The 25961-nt window shown below is 35.4% G+C and overlaps 2 protein-coding genes and 1 pseudogene across 3 annotated transcripts; 1 reads left to right on the forward strand and 2 right to left on the reverse strand.

Annotated features, from left to right (window-relative positions):
* The first annotated feature begins 9160 nt into the window (after positions 1–9160).
* LOC105103483 (olfactory receptor 4C6) lies at positions 9161–10087 on the forward strand. Its single transcript, XM_010997080.2, is given in 3 exon segments — positions 9161–9264; positions 9266–9474; positions 9477–10087. Coding segments are annotated over 3 exon segments (924 nt in total).
* A 5075-nt stretch (positions 10088–15162) lies between these two features.
* LOC135320948 (olfactory receptor 4A47-like) lies at positions 15163–20498 on the reverse strand. Of its 2 annotated transcripts, XM_064484189.1 has the most exons (3): positions 19589–20498; positions 17229–17241; positions 15163–15202 (listed from the first exon to the last, which is right to left on the reverse strand). In XM_064484189.1, exons 1-3 carry the CDS (start codon positions 20496–20498, stop codon positions 15163–15165), a joined length of 963 nt encoding a protein of 320 aa, XP_064340259.1. The 2 variants fall into 2 exon arrangements, with proteins under 2 accessions (XP_064340259.1, XP_064340260.1); XM_064484190.1 differs by lacking the exons at positions 15163–15202; positions 17229–17241 and having other exon boundaries at positions 19572–20498.
* Positions 20499–23052: 2554 nt separating this feature from the next.
* On the reverse strand, positions 23053–23983 carry LOC135320936 (olfactory receptor 4A47-like; annotated as a pseudogene).
* Between the last annotated feature and the right edge of the window lie 1978 nt (positions 23984–25961).

Raw genomic sequence — 25961 nt, forward strand, 5'->3', positions numbered from 1 at the left:
AAAAGGAGGAAAGAATAATTCAAAATCTCTCTCTCCTTTCTATCTTTTCATAGCACAACAAATAAACCAGAAATTACAGATTCCTATTAATTTGGTTTTAAATTCTTAAGCATCCCTATGGCTCACAATTTTTCTTGACTATAAAGAAAATGTTTACTTTTGTGATATTAAGACTTCAGGAGCCATGTGAAACAAAAAGTGTAAACTTACTTTCATTCAATTAAACAAAAAGGTATATATTTTGGTTTCAAAGCTATTAGTCTATAGGTCTGATACATACTTTTACACTAAATGAACACCTTATTATCTATCAGACATCTTCACTTCAGTTGATTCATCCATGCACTAAACTGGTAATTCCATTATTAGGGTCCCGTTTTACAGAGAAGCAAATTGAAGCCAAGAGAATTTTACTAATTACTTGCATCACATCACACATGCTTACCCTATAAATTGTGCCAGAAATTATTACACTGAAATGCACCTTCCTTTCAAAGGTTTTAGCTACAAAATTCCAGTTAGGTCTTTAAAACTCAGTCTTACTTTCAATGAATCACAATTGTATCTGGTATGTTTCTGTTTATAGATAAGAAAAGTTATATATATATTAAAAGTCTTAATGATTCACTTTGACCTTCCAGAAAATGTTGTCAAACTTGTTGTAGCCTTGTCTCATCTGTAGGTATTCATTTCAGCACTACAAGTTTTTCCTCTTTTTGAAATTTTGACTTATGTCACTTCACTTTTACAAAAGATCAACATTAATATGGTAACAAAAAGTTTTAAAGCAAACAACCCCTACTGATTTCTTTCAGTCAGTGGAAACAAGTCCTAATGTTGGCCTTCATTAAAGCAAAGTGGCTCAAGTGAACTTTTGGAAGGTGAGGGATACCTGCAACTCTCCTCTATACATGTGGAGAATATTAGATCATTCCGTATTATTACATAACTCTTTATAAATTAGACTTTCTCTGATTGCAACACTCCAACTCATGTTATTTCTCACAAATGTACCTTCACAAACTTGCTGGTCAAATGGAGCTACTTCTTTCCATAATTTGACAATACAATAAAGCCAGAGCATGGTACTGGGGCAACTGTGTTTACTAAAATGTGCATGGCTGTCTCAAATTCATAAGAAACAGAACATTTTCTCCAAAATCTAAGCCTGGAAGATGATATAGTCATCATTTCATCTATAAAATGATCAAGTTTACAATTGCTGGTGGGAACTAACCATTTCAACAGAATCTAGACTAAATGACATGTAGTTCATTTTGTCTTATGACTCTTAGGTAGGAGATGAGAGTAATCCAGGTGTAAGGATAGGTAAAGTATTGAGTAACAGTCATTTTTATTCTAGGACCAAACAGAGGAATTGAAGAGGGAAACTAAGGCCAATGATTGTGTCTTAGAGGCTATAACAAGGGCTCACTGAAGGGGAGCAAGGGGGCTGAGATTACTGAGGCAAAATTATACATTGTCAAAAGCAAACTTGGAAGATACAAGAACTGAAGGACAAAATGTAAGACTTTCTGGAGTTCTCAGTTGTTTAAGTCTTGCTAATTTGTGAGTAAGTTTAAGCCCTGTTAAGATGTTTCTTTACACTCACCATCAAAAATCTCTCCTGAGGACAAACTGCTATCTGATTATTTCCAATTCTTTAAAGAAAAAACCTAGAAGGAAGTAAGTATGTTTCTTCTGAAATTAATGAGATGAGTATTGTTTGGATATGTTGTCCCATTCTGTTAGCATTTATTACTGGGAAAATGGCTCCATGGCCAGTTCAGCTTAGGAAATTTTGACTTATTGAACCAAAAAAGACTGTTCAGTGCCTATAATGGAAGAGAATTGTAGGAGCTGGGTATACAAGGTAAAATTATACAAACAGGGTTGTATTTTGTGTGGAAAGTAAATTCCAGTAGGGAGTAGATGGGTAATAATCAGGTAAACAAAAAAAGAAAAAACAAAAATATAATTTTGCTAGTAATGGATTTGATAAATGAGAAGCCTTGGGTATAGATTTGTGTAGTTGAAGCACCACAGAATTTCAGCTGGGTCAAAATTTAAATAAGCACATTAAACCCCTTCTATTTTTTTAAATGTTTGTTTTTTAAAACGTGCATTTGACGGGAGTGCTATTTCTCCCAAGTAGGTAAAAATTGTTTGGGGGGGTATGAATATTTTTTACTGTGTATGTATTTATATATAATACACAGATATAAATAAATCATAAAAATAAGTTGTACATTTGTAGCATTACTATTTTAGAGGGTGAAGTGACTAAGGGTCTAAATGCCAAAAAAAAGCACCTTTGTGGGGCAATAGTGGAAAAACAGTTGAGGAATATTGCCTTGAACCTTGTCTGAATAATTACATTAGCATATGGGGTAACTAAGAATCTTAGTAAGGGCAATCTAAACAAAGAGGTTGGCCAGTCACCTGTGAGGATCATATTCAGTAAAACTGGAAGAGTCTTCCTTCGCCAGGGACTTCCCAGAGTGTACGGTCAAATATATTAATGACCCAGTTGTAATCTATGAAAGGTATTATTAAGTGTACGGTATTGGTACTTTTACTTTTAAAGGTAGAAATGAATGAAGGCTATAACCCCAAATATTTCTAAGTTGAAAACAAACCATTTGATAATACTAATTCTTTTGCAGTGAGAAAAGATTTAGTTATTTTTCTGGCTAAGAAACATTTTAAAATCCTTTATTATGGCAACTGTCCTGCAGTTAGATGTGACACAATTTTAATAATAGCCTTGAGAGATGTAGACAGCACCAGATTGGGTGACAGAAAAATTCAGTTCTGGTACCAGCTAGGTGGCCAAAAACAAGTCCTACTGACATTTTCATTTGTTAATACAGGGAGATGGATCATCGTGTGGCCATTCTTCTATTGAAAAAGAGAGTTTAGTTGTGGAAAAAATAAGTGAACTTTTAATACCTTGATCTGGCTTTGAGCTGGTAGAGCATTGGGTTGGCATGTCTCCAGTGAAGCTCTGCCCCTGGGAGAAGTGGATCATCACAGGGACAGATGGACATTCACTGGTATGATGATTAGTGCCTCGGTCAGCAGAGACACAGCCTCAGAGGGATGCAGGTGAAATGATGCAAGTCTGCACATGTTGAAATCCTGTGTCATTTGAAAATTCTTCAAAAATAGTAGAAATCCTGGTTCTGTCAAAATAACTTCCCACTAAGTATTTAGATGATTTGTTTCCAGTGTAAGTCCCGATTTACTCACTTCAGTGTTAGGAATTGCTAAGTTGAAATGCTAATGTATTATGAGTCCTACCTTTTTTGTACATAAAACTTTGTATGAGTACATCCTTGATGAGGTGAGGCCTTTGGTTACCCTGACTTGATTCTAGAAAATTTACTTTTACAATCTCTGCCTCACACTTACAGGGACCATGAGGTGGCTGGTTTTAGAGGTCACAGAGACCACATTAGACTGAGTTGTGGAGGTGATTTTAGAAATGTTTTGAGTATTAAACATGATATTATTAATTTGAAGTACTATTTTGAAATCACTGAAATAATTGAATCACTTCTATACATGCACAACTATATTTTAAATGTGCTACTAGATCACCTGTTTTTTCTGTATAAACAAATTTTAGCCTCAAGATGGAGAGCTTTGAGCTATCGACAGTCTTTAGCTTAATTTACATTCCTCTTGGTTGGCATTATGGAAATTTAAGTGTTTACCTTTTGGACTCTATCCAGATTATGAGATTAGTAAATAAGTGTTTGTTTATGTTTCAGAGATGATATGTTAGGAAAAGGAGGAACAGGAGTAGCCGGAATGTATAGGACACTTCAAGACAGATTTTATGTTTCCCACTTTTTCAGCAATTTTCTCTGTATATGTATTATATAAGTAATATATATAATAATAATATATGTAGTATATATTTCTGTGTTCCTCTGGTACCAACTTCCTTTAACTTTATTCTTTCACTAATCAGTTTTGGAAAGACTTTCTGTTTTGGTAAGTATATATTTATTATAATTATTTAATGAAACTAATACATTGAACTAAATATATATGTGTATGCATATATGTATATACATGTAAGTCAGTGCTATGGGTGATGCATTAGGTTGCTCCGGAATTAAGCTTGTTCCCTTTGGAAGCATTCCAAGACAGAATTAATTTTTATATCTACAAATGCATATTAATTTTTTTCCAGGGAAAGTTCTACTGTAGATAATTCCATGTCTATTCATCTTTCAAGGAAATCACAGTGAGTTAGGAAGACTAACTGACTGAAATAAGCCTGCAAAGCCCTGCACTAGAGACAGTCTTAGTGATGCACATGCTCAGTGCACAGGCCTTGTGAGCAGCAAAAGGCCCTACTGCTCCTTAAAAATGACAACACAGGGACACTCCCTAAATACACTGCTGTCACCCTCCTGCTATCCAGGATGTTACTGAATAAATCATCTAGCTCCATAAGAAATTTAGACACAAGAAACACAATCAACTCTAAAGTTGTCTCCTTGGATTCAAATCCAGTATTTATTACTTGCTAACTGTATATTCTTAAGCACATTAATTATTTTGCTTCATCTCAGCCATACTGTATGTCTCATCATAGCTAATTGTGAAGATGAAGTGAGAAAACATGTATAAAATATTAGAAAAATTTCTAATACATAAGATATACTAAATAATATATTATTGTTGTTAGTTTGAGTTAGACACTTAGATATGTGTATAGATTATATATCTCTATATAGATATTTCATTGCATTTAATTTAGCTTTATCTGGAGGCCAACATTCATTTTTTATCTCACAGTGAAATTCTGTGAATGAATGATTAAATGAATGTAAATTAAAATGATTTAAATTTTTACCTCATTTTTAAAAAAAGTATATATTCAATGTTGATAATATTTAGTGTCTGTAAGGCTGTGGGGAAAATTACTCTTTAATACACAATTTATGGGAATGAAAGATGCTTCAGGATGTTGAGAGCAGTGTTACAGGATCTACCAAATTTAAATCTATGCATATTTGTTTTGTTTGGTGATGACATAGATTTCTCCAACAGAAATATTCAAACAAGCAAGTAGTGATTTCTGTAAGTTATGTTCATTGTAACCCTGTGTATAAGGCAAACTATTAGAATAAATTTTGAGCAAACATGGACTTATTAAAGGAATCATGTGGTAACCATAAAATGGAATGATATGTAGCAATTAAAACGAAGGAAAAATCATAAGTACTGACAAATAGTGCCCGTACAAAGTGCAACTAGAATTTCAAATGCATTAGTATATACTTATGTACTTTGACATAGAGTAAAACACATACATGACTGCGTATATACCTACATACAAATGCATCTCTAAGGAGCATTTACTAAGTTGTTAATAAAGGGTTGAATGAGAATGAGCACTTATGGTTGGGAGAGGTTCTTGGACTTTAAATTTCTGTCACTCTATCTACCTATATAAACTATGTTCCTTGGGTCCATTTTAAATTTACTTTAAATTTTTATAAAAGTATATTATTTTTATTTGAACTATTCTACTTTTTGTTAAAATTGTGTTTTAGAGAACAAGTTTGGAAGAATTTTCTCTTAAAGTCAGTTTAAAAACCTATATGTTGCCAAGTGTGGAGGAGTCATTGGACTGATATCCTGCTGGCCATGGAGCATTTAATGCAAACATATGTAAACACATGGTCCATAGGCAAGGGACCTGTTTTAAAATAGTTTGTGGTCTGTATCATCCTCCTCTTGCTGGGAAAAGAAATAAGGAAGCTGGTCTAAGCATTTTATGTTTAGAAAATCACTTATTCTTTACAACAAAATTGCACAATAGGTGTCTTTTTTTTTTAATTTTACAGAGAATAAAAGTGAGGCACAGAGAGGTTGTCTGACTTATTATAAGTACTCAGAACACAGAAGTAACTCTAATGTGAAAATTCAAAAATTTACACAGATTTCTTTAGGATTATAGCTCTTACTACCCATCCCTAACTGAACTCCAGTCTGGCTGGGTGCATCTACTCAAGACACTTCATACCCGGGATTAATGGGGGGGGGGGTGGGAATGGGACTAAGTTTTATGAGAAACACAAAACGTGCCAGGCCATTATACTACTTAATAAACATTTAAATGAATATAAGTTCACATTCTTATTACATTTTACTGTTTATAAGGTTGAATATTAAAATTTAAGCTATAATTCTAGGAACTTAATGTTTAATACCACAACTCTGAAAAGCAACTGAGATTTAGGGGAATAAATAACTTCTGGTTAATTATATCCCTGGAAGGTCCATAATGAAACCCAGGTTTTCTGATGTCAAAAGTCCCTGAATTTTGACTCTACACCGTGTTTCCCCTTCTTTCTTCATGCCTTTTTTGTATGGTTGTCCTTCTTGTTCAGTTTCTAAATTTACAAATTTCTAATATTCTCAATGCTTGTGTCAAGGATTAGCTCACTTCATCTTTTTTGAAGTTTGTAGATCATACTGATATTTTCCCTTCTGGAACTTATTTTGTACGTGCATTGTTTCAGGAGTGCTCATGCAATCTTGTCTCCCTCTTTATGGAGAAGGCATTGCCTTGAATCTTTTGCATTAATATACATGCTATGAAACAGAAATATATACAGTCTAGGTAATAATTAGACAATTGATGAAATGTAATTCCTCACTTCTTTATATGAGCACTCTTTTGAGCAATGGCATTTCACAGGAACACTGGAAGGAAACAGACAACATCACAAAGAGGATTTGAAGGCAGTGATTCAACATTCAACTGGGAGTCCAGGTATGGTCCAGCTCTTGGTTTTGGCTAAAACATGTCTAGGGATAAAAATGGTAAAGATGGAAGATGCAAAATGGGATTCTGAGCCTCACTGTCAGAGGAATGGCAGCCAGGCTCTGAGAACCGTACTCGGTTCTGGAGACATAGGCTAGCACCAGTTTGCTTGGGTGCCATGGCTCAGTGAAATTTTCTTTAAATGAATTAAATTTCATGGATTTATATAAATTTAATTAAATAATTGGTATGCACACAGCACACCATTCAAAATTTTGTGGATAGAGAATCAATTATCTATCCCTAAACATCCACATAAGGAGTTAAAACTGATATGAAAATTGTCCTTGAAAATACCCTGATTTTTTGAGAATATGTCCTTTTTTTTCCCATAGGGCTATTAACTTTTTTTCTTTTGTTTTAATTTCTTGGCCTGGATATGGGAGAGGTTGGAGTTAATCTAAACTGCAGATTTGCAAAGTGTCCTGGAAAATATATCCTTTGTTTAATAAGAGAAATGAGTCTAAGAATGGGTCTTTGAGTGTTGAGAAGTTTCTTAGAGAACCTGTAGTTTACATCCCCATTTAAAGCAATGATCTCAACTACATTCTCATCAAGGGACAGACAACCTCTGCTTAAGTATCCCAAGCAAAGAGAAATTTGCTACTGAACCAGTTCTTTTACCACATCATTTGACTTTAATATCACTTGTATTTAGCCAGTTGAGACTATTGTTCACTATTCATTGGTGTAGTGTAACACTTAGAATTTGTGATTCAAAATGAGATTACCTGGATTTGTAATCTCCACATATTTCAGAAGAGAAGCATAATGTGTCTGAGCTTTATTGTCCTCATCCTCAAGGTAAAATTTGTGACAGTACCCATCCCATGTGTGATAAAAAGATGTAATAATGCAAATAGCAGACCAAGCAACTTGCTGGTACATAGGGAGTACAAAATAGATGAGTCATGTTTTATTGCTTTTTTCACTATTATTTAGAATCCTTTGTTTCATCTGGGTGTGGCTCTACACACACACACAAAAAAATGGAATAAATGATTGACACTGATTCAAGCTTATCTGCAAGGATGGTGTTGGACAAGTTGGATCTGGGTCTTCCTGGAGCAGAGAAAGAGATTTAAGGTATTTTTTTTCAATTTTGCATATCTGGAAAATAATTAGAATCTTGAAAACTTAGTTAAAGGTTATAACTTGTAGTTTCAGGATTGGATTATATTTATAAATAAAACATGGTCTTTATTGTAGAATTATCATTGGATTTCTCACTGAATTTTATTATATAACTATTGAATGAAATAAGCACAGGAAGCATATATTTATCTCAGTGGAATGTTGTGATATTGAAGTTATTAAATGATCAGTATCTATTCCACACCAAGCACTCATCATAAAAGAAGCAATATCACTTGTTATTGGTGTTGATTTTGATTCAGGAAAAGCTGGACTTGAACTTGGCTTCAATATTTACTACCTGTGGGTATGTGGTTTCATTTTTTTCATGACTTTTTGACTCAGTGTCATCTCTAAAATGAAGAAACTGTCTCACAGAATATTCCATTGCTTGGTACAGAGTAGGGATTTATTGAATATTCACAGTAATAATAATATTCCAATTTGAGGGGAAGAAATATAGATGGAAAGAGTACAGTTCTTAATAAGTGAAGAGTCCTTGGGCTACAACCTATCTGTCTTGTAAGATCTTCAATGAGCATATTTTAGGTGATTGATAATTATATGAAATACATAAATGAAATAAGATGAATTTTTCCAAGTTCTTGGTTATTAGGTGTGTCTAGTGATAATTAAGGTCAGATCGTTAGCTTGGGGTTCTTGAAAGACAGTGTCTGAGAGAAGGGCTTGAGTGTAGGTGGTTCATTTTGGAAAACAGAAGGGAGGTAGTGAATGGGGGAGAGTGAAACAGGGAAGGAAAGATAGTGAATCTAAGATTGTAGTAAGTTGCTTACCATTTATCCACTGGCTCCTCCTACTAAAGATCTAGGATTTCCTTGAGATATATTAATTATTCATATTATCAGGTATGTGTTTGCACCAGAGTGATGAAGAATGGTCTTCTAAATGTCTCAAGCAACAAGTGTCAGGAAGGATAGCTAGATATACACTGGAGATAGAAGATTTTGGATGGATTAGTAGGATCAAGCTGGTCTCAGGATATAATTTTTATCAGCTGGTTGCTGAATTGGTGTCCAGGTAAAAAGATAGGACATGAGGGTATGAGACAGAGTGCAAAAGAATGTCCAAAACTTTCAGTTATACCTAATTAAAAATAACATTCTTTGTAGATTTTCCAGCTCAGACTGATAAGTTTACGTCAGTCCACAGTAAATGGAGAATCCCAACAACGTGACTGAATTCATCCTTTTGGGCATTACAAAGAATCCAGAGCTGAGGAAAATACTCTCTTCTGTGTTTCTAATCATGTATGTGTCCCATCTTGGGAAACCTCCTCATTGTGGTAACCGTGGTCACAGATCAGAGTCTGAGATCACCTATGTATTTTTTCCTTTCCTCCTTGTTCCTCATGGATGCCACCTAATCTTCTGTCATTGCCCCCAAGATGATTGTGGACTCCCTCTCTGAGAGCGCTGTCATCTCCCTCAAAGGCTGCATGACCCAGCTCTTTGCAGAGTACTTCTTTGGTGGAGTGGGATCATCCTTCTCATTGCCATGGCCTATGACCACTACGTGGCCATCTGTAAGCTGCTGCACTACATGATCATCATGAGGCCTCGGGTGTGCTGCCTGTTGCTGGGAGGGGCCTTGCTGGTGGGATTTTTCCACGCAGTTATACAGCTTCTCTTCATGTATCAAATCCCCTTCTGTGGCCCGAATGTCATAGACAACTTTATGTGTGATTTGTTTCCATTGTTGAAACTGGCCTGCATGGACACCCACATCCTGGGCCTCTTAGTCATCCTCAAAAATGGGGTGATGTGTGTGTCCATCTTTCTTATCCTCATCACCTCCTATGTGGTCACCCTTTGCTCCCTAAAGACCTGCAGCTCTGAAGGACGGCGTAAAGCTCTCTCCACCTGTGGCTCCCACCTCACGGTGGTCGTCTTGTTCTTTGTGCCATGCATTTTCTTGTACATGAGACCTGTGGTCACCTACCCCGTAGACAAGGCAATGGCTGTGTCCTTTACCATTGTTGCACCTACGTTAAATCCCTTGATCTACACCTTGAGGAACACAGAGGTGAAAAATGCCATGAGGAAACTGTGGATGAAGGAAGGGACCTTGTGTAGTCATTAACTTATAAGCTAGAACCAATCTTTTCTGAAGGACAATGAGATGTTACCCTCCCCATCCCAATTTATTCCAATCCTTTGAGGAGACAGCAGCCAATGGCAGGTTTTAATCATGCGAGTCAGGTTAAGATCATGTTACTGCCCACATCTCCAGTACATTTCTCTGTCTCTGTCTCTCTCCTTTTTTAACCTGCTTTTTCAATAATTCAAGCATTTCTCAGTTCTAGATTTTGTTTTTCTTATGCAGCTTACTGCTGGAGTGCTCTTTTCCAGAGTTTTCACTTGCCTGTCCAAATCTCATTTTTTCCACTTTCAGTTGAACTTCGACCTTCTTAGATGAATCTTTCCTGATGACTTTCTCTAGCTCCCCTCAGCAATTCTCTTCATCTGGTTTTATCCTGAATATCAACAATCACAAACTAACCTAAGTTATTTGCTGCTTTCATTTTCTCTGTTTTCCCCACAAGGTGGTAATCCCTGTGAGGTCAGGGGTTATGTTTATTTGTTCATGCTAGGGTAGAATATTGCTGTTCTCCTAGTAGGTGCTTAATAAATAGTATTGAATGGATATAAATTTAAAAGTAGCTTAGCTTAGGGAGTAGACAAGATAGCAGAGCAGAATGATGCTCTTAGCTAACCTTCTCTCATGAATACTCCAAGAGAGACATCCAGGGACCCAACCATTTACTCAGAACACCTGCTGAACTTTGACAGAACATCACCTATTTCAAAAGACAAAATTTGTCACAAGTCTGGCAGGATAAAAAAAGAAGAACCAGGAAATTAGTGCACAACCTGTACCATGAGGAGGAAGAAGCAAAGGAGAAAAAGCACTCTTATGCTGGGACTCCCCATCTCCAATGGAGAGGTCAGCAGGGACACAGGGGTAACCTCTGAGGCTTGAATCTGTGCACAGCAGCCCTAAGTGAAACTGGAACAAAGGGCCCCTGTGACCCCCAACCCTCGATGCCAGCTGGCAGGTGTGGGCTGGGACAGGCTGCCTGAGACAGAGGAGTGGGGCTGACTGCACAGAGGCAGCCTGTGCAGAGGCAACCTCAGGTGCTGTGGCCTGGAGGGTATACAGAACAGAATAGTGTGTGTCACCCATTAAAAAAAAAAGAAGAAACAAAGCAAGTAACACTACTGGTGTACATTTTGGGGAGAAGCCGGGTGCGATGCAGCTGGGTCATAGCTTTGTCTCCGCAGACCTGCAGCAGCATTGCTGGCACGTTCTTGGGAGAAGAGATGCAGGGCTCATCCCAGGCCAGTGTATCCACTGGTGTGCGGCTCCCAGGCTGAGGTGGGATTGAAACTTGAATCTGTACCCAGGGGCTCCTCAGCTTCATAGACAGGAATGAGATTTGTTTACAACCCCAGGCAGAGGGGACCCCTTTGCTCTGCAGGTGCTTTTGTGGACCTGAGCCTCTAAGACAAATGAGTGAAGAATGGAGTTCTGGCATGCCGTTGGGGAAAAGGCTGGTGTGGCCATTTACTGTGAGCCCACCTACATCTGCAGATGTGGCACTTGGGACAGCATTGACCTAGTGGCCCAACCTGAGGATCGCTGGAATGAGAGAGCAGGGGCTGTGCATTGGGGTGAGTGTAGGGGTGATGTTTGGTGCCGGGGGCAGCACTGACACAGTAGCACTAACATGTAGTCACTGAGGGCTGGGGGCACTACCAGTGCAGGACTCTAAGACTAGCAAGGTGCTGGAGCTGGTGCTGACCTGACAGAGCACCATGATCCAGGTGTGCCACCCAGAAGTCAGCAAAACTGCACTTGTAGCACTGAGAGCAGAGAACCTGGGGGACACTAGAGCAGAGCACTGACATTCCCGTGGCCAAAGCAGGGACAAAGGCAGAGTCAACAAAGAGTACTTAAAGCACTCAAACCCCACCAGCTATGCACCACAGCTCAGAAACAGGTCTGGAAGCCTCCATTCCACCAAAAGGGGGAAAGATCTGGCCCCTGTCAGAGCCATGAGAACCACAGAACAAAAAGGAGGCCCCACTCAATAAGCAGGGAAGGTTCTGGTCACCACAACACTGCCCACATCTACAATCAAGGGAATAACAGCCAACACACATGGAAGAAAGACATGGCAACCATCCATAGTAAAAACAAACCTCATTACAAAATTATTAGGTGTGCAGGCTACACAAGAATGCATCCTCCTTTAAAAAAACATTCTTTCATACACAAATCAATCAATGTGGTACACTATATCCACAAAAGAAAAGACAAAAGCCACATGATCATCTCATCTCAATAGATGCAGAAAAAGCATTTGATAAAATTCAACACCCATTTATGATTAAAAAAAGAAAAAAACTTACCAAAGTGGGTATAGAGGGACCATATTTCAACATAATAAAAGCTGTTTATAACAAACCTACAGCCAGCATACTTAATGGTGAAAAACTGAAAGCCTTCTCACTAAAATCTGAAACAAGACAAGGATGCCCACTCTCACCACTTCTATTCAACATAGTCTTGGAAGTCCTAGTCACAGTAATCAGGCAAGAAAAATAAATAAAAGGAATTCAAATTATAAGAGAAGAGATAAAATTGTCACTATATGTGGATGATATGATACTATATGTAGAAAACTCTAAAGGCTCCACAAAAAAACTATGAGACCTGATAAAATAATTTGGCAATACAGCAGGATGCAAGATTAACACACAATAATGAATTGTATTTCTTCACACAAACAATGAATTAGCAGGAAAAGAAAGTAAAGAAACAATTCCTTTTAAAATTGCATTCAATCAATAAAATATTTAGGAATAAATATGACCAAGGAGGTGAAAGACTTATAAGAGGAGAAATAGAAAACATAGATTAAGGAAATTAAAGTTGACTTAAAAAAATGGAAAGATATCCCATGCTCTTGGATTGGAAAATCAATATCATTAAAATGGCCATACTGTCCAAGGCAATCTACAGATTTAATGCAATACCTATCAAGTTACCCAGGGCATTTTTCACAGAACTGGAACAAACAATCCTAAAATTTATATGGAATCACAAAAGACCCAGAATTGACAAAGCAACATTGAAGAGAAAGAATGAAGCTGGAATAACTCTACCAGACTCCAGACAATACTACAGAGCCACAGTAACCAAAACAGCATGATATTGTCAGAAAAAATGACCTATGGATCAATGGAACAGAATAGAGAGTCCAGAAATAAACCCACAGACCTATGGTCAATTAATATTTGACAAAGGAGACAAGAATATACAATGGAGAAGACAGTCTCTTTAGCAAGTTGTGTTGGGAAAACTAGATAGCAGCATGTAAATCAATGAAGTTAGAACACTCCCTCACACCATACACAAAACTAAAATCAAAATGGCTTAAAGACTTAAATATAAGACAAGACACGATAAATTTCCTAAAAGAAAACATAGGCAAAACATACTCTGACATAAATCTTAGCAATGTTCTCCTAGGCCAGTCTACCCAGGCAATAGAAATAAGAGCAAAAATAAACAAAAGGGACTTATACATTTATAAGCTTTTGCACAGCAAAAGAAACCATGAGCAAAACAAAATGACAACCTATGGAATGAGAGAAAATATTTGCAAATTATGCGACTGTCAAAGGCTTAATTTTCAGAATATGTAAATAGCTCATACCACTTAATAAAAAAAAAAAATTCAAAAAAGGGCAGAAGACGTAAACAAGCAGTTCTCCAGTGAAGAAGTACAAATGTCTGAGAGGCACATGGAACATGCTCACTATCGCTACTTATCAGAGAAATGCAAATCAAAACTGCAACAAACTATCACCTCACACCAGTCAGGATGGCCTTCTGAAGCATCACAAAGTAACTGAAAGTCAAAAGAACTTTAATTAGATTTTGACACAAAGTTTGTCAACAACATCTGAAAGTTTCAAAACACTTAGTCAAATAGGGTCGTAGGTCACTGTGAATATGCATTCACTTAACGAATTGACAAAAGATTTCAAAAGCAAACGCAGACCACTCAGAGGCAAGGAAGTTCACACAATCTGTTATTCAAAAGCAGGATTTAAGTCAATTTAATCTGTCGACAGAGAGGAACCAAATCTAGCACCTGTACCAGCCTACTTTTAATTTAATAATCCAATCACCTAATTGAATTTAATCTAATTTCAGCCTGAAGAGGCACAAAATTCCTTTTTCAAATCTCCCTTTCTACAAACATTTCATAAATATCTATAGCCATTGTTAGTGTCTCCCTTATGTCTCCATCCAGAAAAACAAAACAAAACAAAACAAAACAAAAAACTAGTTTTTGAATTAAGGTATACTTTTTTTGACAAAAATGGATGTACATGTGTGTGTGTGTGTGTGTGTGTGTGTATGTGTATATATATATGTGTGTGTGTGTATATATATATATATATGTATATATATATAAAGGTATATATAGTGTTTTCTTTATCCATTCATTAGTGGACATTTTGGTTGTTTCCATGTCTTACTCATTATAAATAATGCTGCCGTAAACTTGAGAGTAGAGATAACATGGCAGATCCCTGTTTTCATATTGTTGGGTATATTTACAGACATGAGACTGTTGAACCATATGGTATTTTTATTTTTAATGTTTTTGAAAAGCTCCATTTTGTTCTGCATAGTTGCTGAACAAATTTATATTCACACAGAAGTATAGTAGGGTTCCATTTTCACTACACCCTCACCAAAATGTATTGTCTGCTATGTATCTCATATAGACATCCTAATGAGTGTAAGATGATACCTCAGTTTAATTTTGATTTTCATTTCCCTGTTGATGAGTGATGTTGAGCAACTTCTCATGTCCATATTGGCCATTTGTATGAAAAGTACCTATTTGTTTAAAAAATATCTATTCAAATTCTTTGCCCACTTTTATTATTTATTTTTGATGTTATTTAGTTGTAGTTCTTTATATATTTTAAATATTAACTTACTATGAAACATATGATTTGCAAATATTTTCTCCCATCCCATAGGTTACTTTTTCATCTTGTTGACTGTTTTCTTCAATGTGTAGAAACAGTGAGGATTTAGAGCTTGAGATCCCGGACTTCAATCTGATGTTATGATGGGATGAGACTTAAGATACCTGACAGCTTTTTCCTCTTCCCTCTTGGAGCCCTAAGCTGCCCTTTTACAAGTCTGACAACCACACTGGACAGACATTGTACATTGTCTTATATCACATGGAGAAGGAAAAAGACCCAGAAGAACCCAGTCTTGTAGCAATCCCTGCCAAGGAACCATTCATATAAGTGAAATCATCTTTGACCCTTCTTACAAGCCCAGCAATCAGCTGAATGCCAGAGAGTGACCTCAGTCCATGCCACATGGGACAGAAGAATTGTTTAGTCAAGTTCTGCCTAAATTCATATACTGTCAGATACAGACCAGTGAAAGGCAAAATAGCTCTATGTGTGGACAGGGACAGATGCAGGCCTGTGTGTGAGCACATCAAATACATATACTTGTACATAAACAAATGCTTTCAGATAGGTAGTCAGATACTGATCTATGTGCCATCATATACACACCTATGTGTCTTCACATTTAGACACACACACACAATTGTATAAAGACCTACATATTATTGAAAATCTATGTACAAGTGTCCATAGAGATTCTCATGAGGTCTGATATAGATCTGAGCTGTGGTGTAATACATACCTGTGTATTTGTTGATACAGGCCTAAGATTGTTTCAAAATAGACACATGCCTGAGACTTTGAGAACTGTGCTGTATTTCATGCTAGAAAAAGACACAAAGACCTTTCTGGCCAGATCATTGAAAATATGAATCAAATGTAAATAAGAGGGGCCTCTTTTTAAATAAGAAAAACATACAGCAGGATTCATGTATACTCTGTGAAGATGATTATAAATTTTTATTGAGACATCAATCAATCATTCACAATGTGTGTTTTTTTTTTTCCTCCTGGATAGAAACACAAAATAGTAAATTGTAGTTCTTAAAGTAAACATGTAGTGTTATGATATTCTAAATACATTTTATGGGGAGCCTTCAAACTTCACAAAATGACCCTAAAGTTTTGGAGAAGGTGGAGAAGATGAGGAGAATGACCCCCCAAGATGAGTACTTTTTTTTATTGAGTTATAGTCATTTTACAATGTTGTGTCAAATTCCAGTGTAGAGCACAATTTTTCAGTTATATATGAACATTGTCACATTTCATTGTCACTTTTTTTTGCTGTGAGCCACCACAAGATCTTGTATATAATTCCTTGTGCTATACAGTATAATCTTATTTATCTATTCTATATATGCCTGTCAATATCTACAAATTTTGAAATCCCAGTCTGTTCCTTCACACCCCCCACCCCCTTGGTAACCACAAGTTTGTATTATATGTCTATGAGTCTGTTTCTGTTTAGTATTTATGTTATTATTATTTTTAATTCCACATATGAGTGATCTCATATGGTATTTTTCTTTCTCTTTCTGGCTTACTTCACTTAGAATGACTTTCTCCAGGAACACCCATGTTGCTGCAAATGGCATTATGTTGTCAGTTTTTATGGCTGAATAGTATTCCATTGTATAAATATACCACATCTTCTTTATCCAGTCATCTGTTGATGGACGTTTAGGCTGTTTCCATGTCTTGGCTATTGGAAATAGGGCTGCTATGAACATTTGGGAAGGCTTGATCTCCAGAATATATAAGCATCTCATACGACTTATAAGAAAGAAACAAACAACCCAATTCAAAAATGGGCAGAAGACCTAAACAAGCAATTCTCCAAGGAAGACATACAAATGATCAATAGGCACAAGAAAAAAATGTTCTATATCACTAATTATCAGAGAAATGCAAATCAAAACTACTATGAGGTATCACCTCACACCAGCCAGAATGGCCATCATTCCAAAATTCATAAATGACAAATGCTGGAGAGGCTGTGGAGAAAAGGGAACCCTCCTACACTGCTGGTGGAAATGCAGTTTGGTGCTGCCACTGTAGAAAACAGTATGGAGATTCCAAAAAAGACTAGGAATAGAATTACCATATAACCCAGGAATCCTGCTCCTGGATGTATATCCAGAAGGAACCTTACTTCAAAATGAGTACCCTTGACAGTGTAAAACTTGATGTACTAAATAGAAAACTTTAAAATTGATACTGAAATGAATAATTATGATGGAAGATTATTATGCCATTTTAACTTAATTATTTCCTTATCACAAACAAAAATATATTATAGGTGGGTTAAAAAATAAAATATTTTCAAAGGTTGTATATATTTTTGAAAAAAGATTAAAATTGATAAAATCATTAGGTTATGAAATTTACTAAGAATGATGTGATAGAAAAAAATCAAAAAGTAAAAGAATGTTAAAATAATATCTTTATATAGAACATTCATAAATATAGCATAAAAGACACAATAATTATAAATATTTGTAGTAAATGTCAAAGAAGAGTAAATATTTGTAGCAATATTTTATATATATATATCTTTAATGTAGAGTGTGTTAATCAAAATTTATCTGAAAAAATTACTCACTTCACTAGATCAAGGTTTCAACTAATTGACAAAGTCTATAGACTAGATTCTGGGTCCCCTGTATTGTTCAAGAAACAGAGAACACAAAGACAATTAAGAAAATTTACCTGAGTTCAGGGAAATTATAGACCAATGAACAGACACAATTAATAAAGACTTCTATCTCATCAATTGAAATAACTACAAACATTTGAAAATTAACTAAATGTCTGACTTAGTCCATTTGGTTACTAACAAAGAAAACTTTAGACTGGGTGGTTTAAACAATAAACAGTTATTTTTCACAGGTTTAGGGATTCAAAAGTCCAAGATTAAGGTGCCAGAAGATTGCATATCTGGTTAGGTCCCTTCCCTGTTGATAGACAGTGGCCGTTTTGCAGTGTCTTCACATGGAAGAAGGGTCAAGTGAGTTCTTGGGATCTCTTTAAAAGGAAATTTATCTCAATGATGAGGACTCCATCTTCATGACCTAATCAATTCCTAATGGTCCCATCTCTAAATATCACCACATTATAAAGTATTTAACTTCTGATTTTGGAGAGGGACACAATTCTCACTCCATAGCAACATCTAAAAGTGAAAGAATGAATTACATAAAATCTGATCAACTCAAATGTTTGAAATTTTTGGAGGATAGTATTGTAGCTGAAAAAACTTTGAGATGATATACAAAATCTCCACTTAACAAGTATAAAAGTCAGGATATAAGATTTCTCATACATTGTGACTTACTAATAAAAACCATCCATTGCCCCAAAGACTTAGCCCCTCATAAATCAAGACTAAAAATTGGAAGCAGAATAGCAAGCTTTCTTGACCACATTCTATTGACCATTTAGAGGCAGATAATATTTTATTTCAACACTGATTCAGAGAGAGAGACTATTTTATGAATATGTCTTCAAAAAACCCAATATATTTTGGCCTCTTTATTACCTAGTAAGCAGTATTTCATTAATAAGAGAGATAAGACAGTATATATAGTCAACATCTTCCTTAACAATAGCACCCATAATATCTGGTATCAAGTTCTGTAGTTCGTGCTTGGAGCACATGGATCATGGTTTATACTAAATTTACAGATGAAAGGAAGAGTTTGCATCTCTATAGATGGCTATGAAACACTGTAAGCAAAAGAGCAGTTGGGGAGATTGAAAAGGAGCAGATGTGTTCCCAGACATTCTAAACTATCTGGGAAGATTAATGATTGATCTTAATGAAAATATACATCCGGACAAATCTGCTCCACTTGAAGAGAAAATATGATTATACAATTGGGAAAAGAAGTAAGATTTGTTTATTTTTCTGCATATACACCTTGTTCATTCAGATAATTTTTATTAACATAGCCACCTTATGAGTAGTATTACAACCAAAACATCATGTTTCTTCAATATTAACTTGCTAAGAAATATAAGCAAAATAATACATGCAAAGTGTCCTGCAGACTCAAAAATAATACACGTACCTCAATATTAACATAAGTTGTCTTTAGGGAAATAGAGTGAATAAATTTTTATGTTGTATCGCTATTCTTTTTTGAAAGCTATAATGAGTCCTATGAATTATGAGAAAGATTACATTATCTAAGAGTAACAAGAGAAAATCTTCCACTAACTAAAATAAATTTATAGTATTAAATATAGCTTAACATCATATAGTACATAAATCTATGTTCTCAATGGAGACATTTACACCCAAATGTATACATAGTTTCCTAAGAAACTGAAAATCTTAAAAAATGTATTTCAAACTATATACACATATGTATTGAACTATCAAATCATGCAAATCTTAAGAGTATATTTTGATCATTGGAAGTATTCACAAAATAAATGTTTTTCATCACGTCCAAGTTACTAAACCTGAGAAGTTTACTGCAGTTCAGTAATTACATATGTTTCCTGGAAAGAAAAAGTCTTTGAAAATAGATGATATATATATCTTTGCTGCTTCATGTACTTTTTCTGGTCCAGAGCTTTTTCATGGCACTTTTCATCTCTCCATTTCTCAGAGTATAGATTAGAGGGTTCAACATAGGGGTGATAATGGTGTAAAACACAGTCAAGGATTTATCAATGGGTAAGGTAGAAGGAGGTCTCACATACAGAAAGATACAAGGGACAAAGAAGAGGACCACCACAGTAATGTGGGAGCCACAGGTGGACAAGGCTTTGTGCCTCCCTTCTGCACTAACATTCTTTAGGGAGTGCAGGATGACCCCATAGGAGATGAGTAAGAGCATAAAGATGACCGTACACATTGCCCCATTATTGGCAACCACAGTGAGGCCAATAATGTAGGTGTCAGTGCAGGCAAGTTTTAACAAGGGGTACATGTCACAGCCAAAGTGGTCAATGACATTGGGACCACAGAAGGGAAGGTTGTAAACAAAGAGAAGTTGAACTACAGCATGTAAAAACCCACCAACACAGGCCAACAGCAGCAGCAGTACACACACTCGCTGATTCATGATTGTGGAATAATGCAAAGGTTTGCAGATGGCCACATAGCGGTCATAAGCCATGATCACCAGGAGTAAAATCTCAGCACCACCAAATAAGTGTTCCATAAAAAGCTGAGCCATGCAGGCTTGGAATGAAATGGTTTTCTTCTTACTGAGTAAGTGAATAATCATATTTGGGGTGATTGTGTTAGAATAAAGAACATCCATATATGATAAATAGCCAAGAAAGAAATACATAGGGGAATCCAGGGTTGGACTGACCACCACAGTCACAACAATGAGTAGGTTGCCCACCATTGTCACAATGTACATTAGCAAAAACACAACAAATAATATTTTCTGACCCTGAGGGCTCCGAGTGAGCCCCAAGAGGACAAACTCAGTCACATTTCTCCTTTGTTCCATAGAGTCTTCTGTATGTCTTATTTCAGAGTTCAGAACAAAACTACCTACAAATATAATTCTTACTAGTGACTTTCTGAAGTCTTAAGATAATTTGTTTATTCTTTCCACATATAAGCAGTATGGTTTATGTTCCATACTTTCAAGTATTATCATGTAAGGCTGATTAAAACCTCATCACTAACCTGAAAAATCTTTCAGACTAATGGAGAGGCAAGTAATTAAGAGACATATGGGGGAAAGAACACATTATTAATAACTGATTTGTCATAATTTGCTTTCTATTTGGAGGGTAATATAGTTGTATATATAGCTAATGCCTTATACAAAAAATTTAAATGGGTTAAATTTTAATAAAAGATTAAAGCAAGGTTTACTTTGTTTTACTCTTCACATATTAAGGAGATAACTCTTTCATTTCTATGGGTGGGAGAGTCTTCTTTACCAATCATTGAAATTCCTAAGAGGTATATTTAACAATTTCAAAAAAAATAAGTATTTAGTAAATTTAGATAGCACAATATAAATACATGAAAGCAGTCTGGAGAAAGATTTACATTGTAGAAGATTTACATAGAGGTAATATCTAAAATAGACAAAGATCTCTAAGCAATTAACAAATGAAAATATAAATTAAATATAAAAGAAATTTAAAATATATTTTAAAAATTAAGGGAAGAGTGTATCTCAATGGCCAACAAACATATGTTAGTACACTGAAGCTCAACTGGGAACAGAAAAGTGAGAATTGAAGGAAAAGCTTGCTTGCTACAGTATCACTTCATGTTCTTGAAAGCCATTCAATCAAGGTCTACAGATGCTACATCATCTTTTAATTTTTAACAGATTAATAAGCAATGTGTAGAGAACATATTAACTCAGAATATCAGCAGATTTACAAATATCTGCCCATGAAAATATCTCCAATTAATTACAGTTGAAATTATTCCTTAAGGCTAGTTTATGTTAGAGAAGGTCAGTTTATCCCAGATCATTGTAACTCAAAAATATCCAAAAAGAGCATGACAGGATAGACTCAACCTCCACATATCTTTGTAAATCAGAGGAACACTAGCATGGCTGATTGTGAGAATGACAAAAGAGAGCTTCTGAAAGAGTGAATTCTCACACCACCAATGTACTCTTCCAAAATGTAAAGCCTAGTTCAGAATCTTGTGTATAAATACCTGTCCTGGGTTATCTGCACAAGAAGACAGCGTTTCAACTCACATTCTGTGCTCTTCTGTCTTCTCCCTTGCTCTTCACTCACTGACGCCATCTCTAAGAACACAACGAACAAGATACATGCAGCATTAGTAAGCAATTCATAGAGAAAGAACAAAGTCATTTTAAACATGTAAATAGGTGCCCAAATAGATGGCATTTTTGCAATAAATATGAACATCAACATTTTAAATACATATAACAATTGAGTTAATTTCACTTCTAGGAACTCATACTAAAAAATTTCAAAACATTGCTTTTGTAGAATTACCTAACATCAAAAAAGACTGGGGAAAATATAAAGAGGACCAGATACATCAATTTCAGTGCTGCTTTATGAAGAATTTAATCAGTATGAAGAAACTAGGATGAGTTTCATCTGTATAAACTGGCACATAAAGACCTACAGGGGGTTGAGTGAAAAAAATAAAATTTATACACTGAAACATAAATATACACACATATATGAAAAATGGTTAATTTGAAAATATTATTTCTTCAAGAATCTTAGAAAAAAATTATAGTGATTGTATCTGAAAGGACTGGAAGAAACTGGTTTGGGATAGGTTGGAGGTTTATTCAACACTATTCCATTTTGCATAAATTTTATTATTAAAACATAATTCTCCATCATAGTTATAATTTTCATTTAAAAACAAAATATTACACTAAAAATTTCATGTATAAGGCAAATAAAATGGAATAAAGATAGTCTATGCAACAGTAAATATTTAATATAATATATAGAATGAAGATTATAAAAATAAGAATCTGACTAAAAATAAAATGAACTAATAGATACTAGTAAGAGTAAATGCAGAAATTAATTAACAATTGCTATATATAAAATAGATAAGAAGAAATGTTCCACTATATAACACAGGAAACTATATTCAAAACTTTGCAATTGCTTATAATAAAAAAAATGAAAAGGAATATCTATATGTACAACTGAATCATTATGCTGTACACCAGAAATTGACACAGCATTGTAAATAAACTATGCATCAATACAAAAATTTAATTTTTAAAAAGGTAAAAAAATTAACAATTGGTGTAACTCGATAAAAATTTCATTAATTCATTAAAAATTACTTATTGATGCCTTACTATAATTGCATCCTACTTTTCTAGATACAGTGATGAAACATTATACAGTTTACATTCTATTAAGGAATTGTTATTAATAGCATGAACATACAATTTATTCTTCAAGAATAATTATCCTAAATCATTTGAAAAAATAAATTTTGCATCAGATTTATGAAGTTTTTTACATTCCAAACAGATAGGACCTAATGCTAAATTACCAACTTCATGACGGATACAGCAATTATTTAATACTTGATCTGCCTGCATTTTTCCACCAAAGCTTCTTCATAGCATTAGTCATCTCAGAATTTCTTGGACTGTAGGTTAATGGGTTCAGCATGGAGGTGATGACTGTATAAAACACTCTTAATGATTTGTCAATTGGGAAGGTCTTAGCAGGTCTTGCATACATGAAAATACAAGGGACAAAGAAGCAGACAACCACAGTGATGTGGGAAACACAGGTCTGGAGGGCTTTCTGCCTCCCTTCCTGACTCAGGTTCTTTAGAGAGTGCAAGATGACTCCATAGGAGATGAGTAAGAGCAGAAACACAATAGTGCAGATCAGTCCTCCATTGGCCACCACTAAGATGCCAATGACATAGGTGTCACTGCTGACCAGTTTCAATAAGTGGTACATATCACATGAAAAGTGATCAATGACATTGGGGCCACAGAATGGGAGCCCATAAATAGTGCCAAGTTGAATGACCGAGTGCAGAAATCCTCCAACCCAGGACACCAGCAGCAGCACAACACACACCCTTTGCCTCATGATAACCAAATAATGCAGGGGCTTACAGATGGCCACATAGCGATCATAGGCCATCACCAACAGAAAGAAGACCTCTGATCCACTGAAAATATGCTCTATAAGTGGATAAGTCATGCAAGATTCAAAGGGTATGGCATTTTCCTCAAAGAACAAGTCTGAAAGCAATCGGGGAAACAGAAGAGGAATAAGCCATGTCCACAAATGATAAGCTAGCAAGAAAAAAGTACATCGGTGTGTTCAGGGTTTTGCTTACTGTTATTGTCACAAAAATGAGCAGGTTTCCCAACAAGGTCAAAATGTAGAAGAGCAAGAACATAACAAAAAGGACTTTCTGCTCCTTTGGATTCTGTGTGAGGCCAAGGAGGATGAAATAAGTTACATTGTTCCTTGGTTCCATCTAGTCTATATAGGTGCTGAGGTCACATTATTAGAAGCAATTTACCTACAAAACATGTGGAAAACCTTTAAATGCATTATACAATTAATCTATTTTACCCATTCAATTAAAACTACATGTATGGAGTATCTATTCATGTCCAATGTGTCATAGACATTGTAATTACCAAGTTCAATGAGGCAACATTTGCAATCCTCAGTGATGTAATATATGACAAGGGATCAGACACTTCCAGACTCATGTAATAAGTGTCACTGTAAGGATATTCACACACAGCTAAGGGTCATGGAGTGGGAATGTGTCAGTCAAACTAGAATCAGAGAAGGCTTCCCAGAGGAGGCAATGTTTATCTGAGTTTTAAAGAAATAGTGAAAGAACAAGAAAAGAGGGGAAGAGGATTTCATGAACAGGTCCATAATTTATAAAGTCACAAAGTGTAATATTGAGACCCACTTAAACTAATTTACATATACAGGGCGAGGAACTCAAACTATGAACAGAAGTTCACTGTCCTAGATTGGCTCAGAACTCACTGAGGCCTATCTCATGTGGCCTTTAGTTGGCTATTTCTCCTTTTCCTGAACAATAAATGCTGAAGCAGTCAAATTTGGGTCTCCAGCCTTTACTTTTACACTAGCTTTCCAATTTTTACATGTGGTGTCTCCGATTTTGGACATGCACAGTTGGATATCAATTTAGTAAATATAACACAAAATTTAAAATTTTCCACAACACTAAAGGTGTTCCCCATTTCATGAAATGGTACCACGTTCAATGTAATTGCTCAGACAGAAAATCTCACAGTATTATTCACTCCCTTATTGCTCTCATACGACAAATTGATAACTTAAAAAAAATGCTACTGTCTTTACTTGGAAAGTGTATCACAAATTTGATTATTCCCTTTCCCCCATTTCCTTCTTGGCTCACTGCAATAGCCTCCTGCCAAGTCGCTACACTTTTATCTGGACTTCAATAATTTGTTCTCCTAAAGAAGCCCAAATGATTTTCTTTAAATCTTGTTCTGATTATATCACTCAAGTGCTCAAAACTCCCACAGTGGATTGAAATCTTTCACTTACATTTTAATATATCACATTTAATATTCACATTAATGAGAAGAGTAATTCCCATTTTTATTTGAAGAAGTAAGTCTCAGAACATCTCATTAATTTCCCCAATGTCACACATTGTTCAGTGATTAAACTAGAATTGGATTCTAAGTTTGACTTATTTCAAAAATATTTAATTTTTACATGATAAAGACAGTGATATAATGGTGAGCCTGGTGGCCAATACTGGTAGTCTTACCTTGTGGAGGCTTGTTCACAGTCTGGAGGATGACTTAAGTTACTCTCAAAGACTTGGAATTCCTCTTTCATTCAATACAGCCACAGAGGGGAGATAATTAGAGAGCTGTATATATTTTCCTTCATTCAGCTGTCTGTTCATTTCCTATATAGTCTCCTCTGGTTATTCAGAAACTACTATTATTTGAACTGTAGATAATTTTAAAGAAATTCCACAGTGTGCATAAAGAAACAAATATTCACCATGTTGGGATAATTTATTAAAAAGACAAGTAAGTTCATGTTTACATAAGAAGATAGCAACTAGCCATTTCCCAGGGAAATTTATGTCGAGGAACTTCTTTCTCTACTAAATTCAAAATAGAAAAACACCATTCAGTTGTTTAGTCCTACTCATTCGATCATGTCAGTGTGGCCAGATTAGTCAGTTTGAGATTTCTAGACATTGTGGGGCTGCTTTTATTTTATTTTTTGCATTGCTTTAAGTCTAACCAAGGTCATCCTGAAATATATATATCAGTTATTAAAAGGATGTCACCTCTTTTCCCCCTTGGGGTCAAATCACTGGACTTTTTCTCCCATGTAGCTGCATTTATCATTGTCTTAGAACTGGAATGTGTCCAGGACTGATTCTTGCTTAATTAAATTCACTGGGATTTCCCACTACA

This window comes from Camelus dromedarius, unplaced genomic scaffold (assembly GCF_036321535.1).
Source record: "Camelus dromedarius isolate mCamDro1 unplaced genomic scaffold, mCamDro1.pat HAP1_SCAFFOLD_85, whole genome shotgun sequence".
NCBI classification, from domain to species: domain Eukaryota; kingdom Metazoa; phylum Chordata; class Mammalia; order Artiodactyla; family Camelidae; genus Camelus; species Camelus dromedarius.

What these genes read in the sequence shown, in the direction of transcription:
- LOC135320948 (XM_064484189.1), bottom strand. Translation starts at nt 20,498, where the DNA reads ATGGAACAAAGGAGAAATGTGACTGAGTTTGTCCTCTTGGGGCTCACT.